The sequence below is a fragment of the Oculina patagonica genome, unplaced genomic scaffold (genome assembly GCF_052425735.1).
Source record: "Oculina patagonica isolate OP01 unplaced genomic scaffold, crgOcupat unplaced887, whole genome shotgun sequence".
Classification (NCBI taxonomy): domain Eukaryota; kingdom Metazoa; phylum Cnidaria; class Anthozoa; order Scleractinia; family Oculinidae; genus Oculina; species Oculina patagonica.
The window spans coordinates 1-7034 of NW_027558785.1; the positions used below are offsets into that span (position 1 = coordinate 1).

The following is a 7034-nucleotide window of genomic DNA, read 5'->3' on the forward strand; positions in this document are numbered from 1 at the left end:
AAGCCGACACTGTGGAGTTCGCTGGATTTGAGATCACCCCGCCAGAGCGAGCCTCGGCTAGGAACCTGCTCAATCAACATTGATGACCAGTTAGCATCCTCAGCTTCCTCAGCACTGAGCACAATGGCCATTACCTGGGACAGGGTCAAACTAGCTACAACAAGTGATGGGGACATGACTCAGCTACTCGACATCATAGAGAGTGGATTCCCCCAGTTCCGCCATGAGCTACCGCCTGCCCTTCAGGAGTACTATCAGTTTCGCGAACACCTATACACAGTCGATGGCATAATCCTCTACAAGAATCGCATCGTCATACCACCATTCCTCAGACACCATGTCTTAACCGTCTTACACTCAGCACACCAAGGCGTGACCTCCATGACAGCACGTGCTGACAGCACTGTATTCTGGCCTGGCATCCCTCGAGCCATCCTTGCCCTACGGGAAACCTGCAACCATTGTAACCGCATGGCACCATCCCAACCGAGTGCACCGCCCTCACCCACCATTCTTCCAGCTCATCCCTTCCAATGCATCTGTGCTGACTTCTTCCACCACAAGGGGGTCAACTACCTCGTTGTGGTAGATCGCTACTCCAACTGGCCTATTGTTGAACGAGCACGAGAGGGATCTTAAGGCCTGATTGACTGCCTGCGGCGCACATTTGCCACGTTTGGCATCCCCGATGAATATGCAACAGATGGAGGACCGGAATTCACTGCAGCAGCCACATACCAATTCCTGAACGAGTGGGGTGTCCACCACCGTCTATCATCAGTGGCATTCCCCCACTCAAACTGCAGAGCAGAGATTGGTGTAAAGACAGTTAAACGGATAATCACAGACAACACTACCCCAAACGGCAGCCTTAACACCGACTCCCTGCAGCGTGCCATCCTTCAATACTCGGAACACTCCAGACCCTAATACGCAGCTCTCCCCCGCACAGTGTGTATTCGGCAGGCCTATCAAGGACTTTATACCTATCCTGCCAGGCGGCTATCAACCACACCCTACCTGGAGTGACACCCTAGCCACGAGAGAGGAAGCTCTGCGAAACCGCCACATGAGGGCTGCCGAAAGATGGACAGAGCACACCAAGAGACTCCTGCCCCTGGCAGTTGGCGACCACGTACGCATCCAGAACCAAACAGGCCCATACCCCACTAAGTGGGACAAGACAGGCGTAGTGATTGAGGTCCGCCAGTTTGACCAATATGTCGTGCGTGTTGATGGCTCCGGTAGGATGACCACCCGTAACCGAAAGTTTCTAAAAAAGTACATCCCTGTGCAAACCAAGCCCCCTCGGCACACTATCACTGATGACCTCCGACACCTTAACCTGCTGACCCCCACACCAGCCAAGCCACCCAGGCCCAATCCACCACCAGCAGAGCTGCCACCTCCACCACCATCTGGCACGCCACTGTGTTGTCCCGACCTTACCAGCCCCAAACAAGAGGGGTGTGCACCCCCGCCACCACCTACGCACACGACACAGCCCCACCCTTCTGCAAATCCATCGGTACCGGCCAGCCCAGGTCCACCACCCATTTGTGAACCACCATCCCCTCCCCCTGTGGATGCACCAGTGCCGGCGAACTCAGGCACACCTCAAGCACGGCCAAAGAAACCTGCACTAGCCTTGCGGCGGCTACAGGATTTTAATGCAAAAGGACTTCTCGAACAATGAGACTTCCACATGACTTATATGAATGACATTATGTTTTCTAGTTTTGTTTTGTTCTTTCAAATTGACAATTACGATTCTCTGATATCAGTCTTCACTGCCCCTCCAACACAAACATGAGGAACACTAAAGACTTGGGGGGAGATAGAGCAGAATGATATAATTAGAGAGAGATCTGGACACCGACTATGATTTGCCCGATAGGGGCCTGGTACGAGTCGTTCATACCACGTTGTTCTTGTTACATGTTCTCGTCATTCTTAAGTGAGAATGCTCGTCGATATTAAAGTGTATTTCTCAATGAAATGGATACATTCCTATCTAGTGTCCAGTGGACATACATGTATCTTAACATCACCAAGTACAAACTCCTCTTTACTTTCAGACACTAACAAACATCGGTTTGTGACATTTATTAGTACACTATTGAAACATGCTTACTGCAAATAGTGGTTTGAAAGATGGATGTGAAGTTGGATTGGGAATAAATGGGAGAGCATAATATGGAAGAAACTCTGTTGTCTGGCTCAGTGCAGCTCCTTTCGTTTCAAGATAAGCCTTAAACACTTGCATTGATTGCTCCAGTTCTTGCTTGTTCTGTAGAATAAATCAAAAAAAACACCAATCAATCCCTGACTGAGTCTGGCATCATTTTTTAAGTAAAGTAAATTTCTTGAACAGTTAACCATTCCAACAGATTAATGCCTTGAGGGATGTGCCCAAGCTGAGTCCTAATCATATACAGGTAGTAAAGTTCTGTACCAATAATTTTTAGAGTTTGTTTTACTTAACATTTTTTATTTTGTTGGTAGAAGACATAAGAAAACTGTCAGAAACTGTTTTACTTTATAAAATTATATTATTTGAAATAGTTCATGCAAACAGCTATAGACAGATTATTTGGACTGATCAAGTAAGAAGCTCAGATCCTGAATTACACTCTCTATTCCGTACACCACCTGTTGTTTTTTAACCTTCTTAAATTTTCCTGTTGTATTATACTTGTATTTTTTTGCCACGTAAATACGCATTGTCAGTTGTTTAAATTTTTTTCTTTGGTTTGGTTTTTATTTTCCTTTCTTACAGATCATGATAATAAATGCGGGACAATGAAAAGTAAAAAAATCACACTTCAGACCTTTGAAATAATTTTAACAAAGAAACTTCAAACCACAACATATATACTATATACCATATGAATATGTTGTAATTTAATTTTATCGTTGGTTTAAATTTTCAAACCAGTTAATTGTTATTTCCACTGTCTCATATTCATTATCATAATCTGACACAAAGGGAAATGAATAACAAACTGGTTTGAAAATTTTTGAATCAAAGATAAATTTAAACAACAACATTTGTTTGTATGATGATGATGTTGATGAGGATGACAATGATGGTGATGCTAAATAACATGTGGTGCACGTTTATCTTAAATATTTAAATATTTGGTGTACAGCGAGTTAAGTTTTCATCGTGTAAGCATTATATGGATCTATAGTGAATTGAACCTGGCCAATTGACTGCGCATGCAAACTGTACTAAAAATAAAAAAATATAATAAAAAAATAATATTTATTTAATGAAAAACAGAACTCATACCTGGTTACCATGTGTTAGGGGATATAAAGCAAAGTAAATATTTATGTTGAAAATAAGTTTCTGGCAAACATGATCTGTATCCTGAACACTATCAGGGATGTATTCATTCCACATTTTGAAAAACTCTGTGCACCTTCCATCATCAAAAGCCAATGTCAATTGTCCCTAGCGGAAAGAAAAATAATTACACAGAATGCTTGGTAAAGATGGGTTTTAATGGTTGTCACTTTTAATACAGTAATTATAATTATAACTCTTTTTAAGCAAATGAAAGATCATCGCAGTAATGTACTCAACTTAAGCAGTTGAGAAAAGCAAGCCTGAAAAAAATTCAGGCTTGAACGGGAATCGAACCCATGCCCTTTGCGATACTAGTGCAGCGCTCTAACCAACTGAGCTATCAAGCCAACTGGGAGCTGGTCACTTGTGAGTTCGTAATATACCCGTGGATGGAGAAGATGTGAAATGAATATATGAAATTCATATATTTGTACTGCGGATGTACATTTTAAGCAAATGAAAGATCATCGCAGTAAATTGTACTCAACTTAAGCAGTTGAGAAGAGCAAGCCTGAAAAAAATTCAGGCTTGAATGGGAATCAAACCCATGACCTCTGCGATACTAGTGCAGTGCTCTGCACTAGTATCGCAGAGGTCATGGGTTTGATTCCCGTTCAAGCTTGAATTTTTTTCAGGCTTGCTTTTCTCAACTGCTTAAGTTAGGTACATTACTGGGATGATCTTTCATTTGCTTAAAATGTATATCCGCAGTACAAATATATGAATTTCATAGATCATTTCAAAATAATAACTCTGTTTTCTCTGGACATGAAAGCCACAATGTTCACACACATACACACACACACACACATGCAAAAAAAGAAACATTCAGTGGTTCATCTTAGCCATTTTTCTTGAAATTATAATAAATGAATTGGGAAACAAGTTATGTAAAGTTAGATACTTGAGGATTATTCACACTGCCAACAATGCTTTACCAATTAAAGCTAAAGAAGATGTGCTGGATGAAGTAAAGTTAAAATCCTTATTAATTTGTTAACGTTAAATACCAAATTAAGGTTACTATTGTTAACGGCTACTAATTTTATTTTTTAGCGAGTTAGGCAAGAATCGCTTAATTTAGTACTCACTAAAATTTGTCTTGGTCAAATTTTAAAATACTCATTAAATTTAAGTACCCCACTCCCACCCCAAAGGAAAACAAAATTAAATTTTTTAAATGGATGCAGGTAACTCTGTCCTTTCTGGCAATCCAAGCGGCCCTGTAAGGGGGAGTCTTTATGTCCCCCATCTGAATTTCAAACCTTTTCACGTCGCAATTTCACAAGGTTCGCATGTCACTGTCGGAATTTCGAATAAAAAATGGTCGAGTGTAAAATAATACGTGCTCGTAATTCTGTCACCAAAATATTATCTATTCATAAATCTCTCTTTTGAATTTGTTGGCAAAGAATGAGATTTTGACTCGTTTTGGGACAGTGTAGCGTTTTTTTGTGACGCAGAAGGAGACAACTTCCTAGGGGGGTCGGGGGGCATGCTCCCCCAGAAAATTTTGAAAAACTGTAGTAGCTAAGACGTGTTTTCCTTTATTCTAAGCAGGTTCAAAGAGAACATGGAGTGAAGCATTTTCAGAATGATGGATCATTATTATTCCATATATGGGATCATAAAAGGGTGAATCTGCAAAGGCTATTTTGCCTACAAGCCGCTTAAAAAAGCGCCAATGTCGCTGTCGATTTTGAATTTTTCTTTGTCGCTGTCGTAATTTCACGGAGCATCTCGTAGTTCGTCGTCATTTCAGCTCCTTCATGTCGCCATTTCAGAGCCGTGTAGCCAGTCTGAATTTAACCTAGCAGGGCCTCATCCAAATGTTCCCTCTATTTCAAGTGGGTTTGTTCTTTTACGAAACATTTATTTCTATCTTTGCTACATGTATATGTTCATTTCAAACTGGTTTAAACGATATCACTATTTTTTTTAAAAAAATTTCATAAAACTTCTCTAAAATCTTGCTTAGAAAAAATTGCTTAAATTGGTAGCCACTATAACAATAGTAACCTTAAGGTAAAATAAGAAGAGGGCTTCAATTGCCTATGTACCTGACTGTTCAAGGAATACACTGAAGTAGAAGAGTAATAAAAATTTCTTGGAAATTTATTGACAATATTTTATTAATAAAATACTGTAAAATTCCGGTTATACACCCCCCCCCCCCCCACTTATAAGCCCCCCAGTTATAGGCCCATCTACTTGAAAACAAAAAAATATATCTGATTATATGCCCCCCTGGATATATATAAGCCCCCTCTGCCAGTACTGAACAGGGCTAAATGTTGCTCTAATTATGCATTTTTAACTTAAAAACGTATTTTGATCAACACTCCCATGGCTAGTTTTTTTTTTCGCTTATAAGCCCTCCCCGACATAACCCCCACGGTTTATAAGCCCACCCAAAACCCCTAAGGAAGTTGTATAAGCCCAGAGCTTATAACTGGAATTTTATGGCATGTTGCAGCAAAAGAGAGTTACAAAGAAGGCCTGATGGTAAAATGTAATACGGGTCTACTGACTAGAGTAGGACTGTGTTATTATACAGAACTCACATATACCTGCCAACTTTTCGTAAGTCAAATGCGTGAGATTACCATCTTCAACTTTCTGAAGATATTCCAACTATTTCAAATCTGGAGATTCCCGAAGATGTTCCGATGACTTTCAAGTATTGCCAATAAAGAGCAAGGAAGAGGTTTTGACAACTTTCAGACATTGTTGTTGTGTGTGACGTCAACTCAAATACAAATAATGATGCTCAGTTTTGGACTTTTTTTTCATCAAAATTGAATTGAATTTACATTAAATGGAGTTTAAGAGTAACAAATGACGATTTGCCAATCAGGAGTGAGAAATTGGCTTGTTAGCGTGAGATCAACATTTTGGATCTGTAGGCGTAAGACTCACACATAATATGTGAGAGTTGACAGGTTTACTTACATTCGATTACTACCTGTATTTCAGTTTTCTGTGACTCATTCCTTGGTGTATTTATCTGGTTTGATTGCTTCCCTAGTAATTTGAGCTCATCCTCAAATGTAGATAATGTCCTTGAGTATCCAACATAATCTAGATACTTGCAAATTGATATTAAAAAAGATAAATAAATGAGAGCCATAGAATCATACAGTTAATAGTGCAACTCACAACTAAAATTTACAGAGAGTCCCGGTACATGCTATACTATTAAAAATAATGGCTTTCGTTACTTTTTAAGGGACTCACGCTATATAGGGAAAACAACTGTCTAACTGCACGCACAAAATGAAGGCGTGAGCGCAAGAAACGCACTTTGAGTTTTGGCCAAATTGAAAATTGTCACAAACAACTCCAAATTTTGCACGCAAGTTCGTTTACGTGTGCTCAACACTGCCCTGTATTTAATTTTGCTGGTCTTTCCTTCGTTTTCGAAAATTAACACATGCAAAAAGACAAGGTTTTTGCTGGCGCGGTGTCTTTTGACTTTTCTTTTACAAACGATAAACAAAGGAAACCTTTTGTTTCTCAAGACGATGAAGTCAGCTAAATTTTTAGGGTTACAGTCCTAGCCCTAACGCAAAAGGTAACCCCAAGGCCGTAGGGTCGGGGTTACAGTTTCAGATTAGGGTTACAGACTTAGCCCTAACGCAAAAAGCCTAGCCCTAACGCAAAAAAAAAAAAAGACAAA

At 40.1% G+C, this 7034-nt stretch overlaps 1 protein-coding gene across 1 annotated transcript; it reads right to left on the reverse strand.

Annotated features, from left to right (window-relative positions):
- Nucleotides 1-1488: 1488 nt before the first annotated feature.
- On the reverse strand, nt 1489-6439 carry LOC144641373 (lisH domain-containing protein ARMC9-like). The gene is made up of 3 exons (XM_078500386.1): nt 6321-6439; nt 3296-3460; nt 1489-2290 (listed from the first exon to the last, which is right to left on the reverse strand). The coding sequence occupies exons 2-3, from the start codon at nt 3407-3409 to the stop codon at nt 2117-2119; spliced, it is 288 nt and encodes a 95-aa protein (XP_078356512.1). The 5' UTR covers nt 3410-3460; nt 6321-6439; the 3' UTR covers nt 1489-2116.
- Nucleotides 6440-7034: the final 595 nt, after the last annotated feature.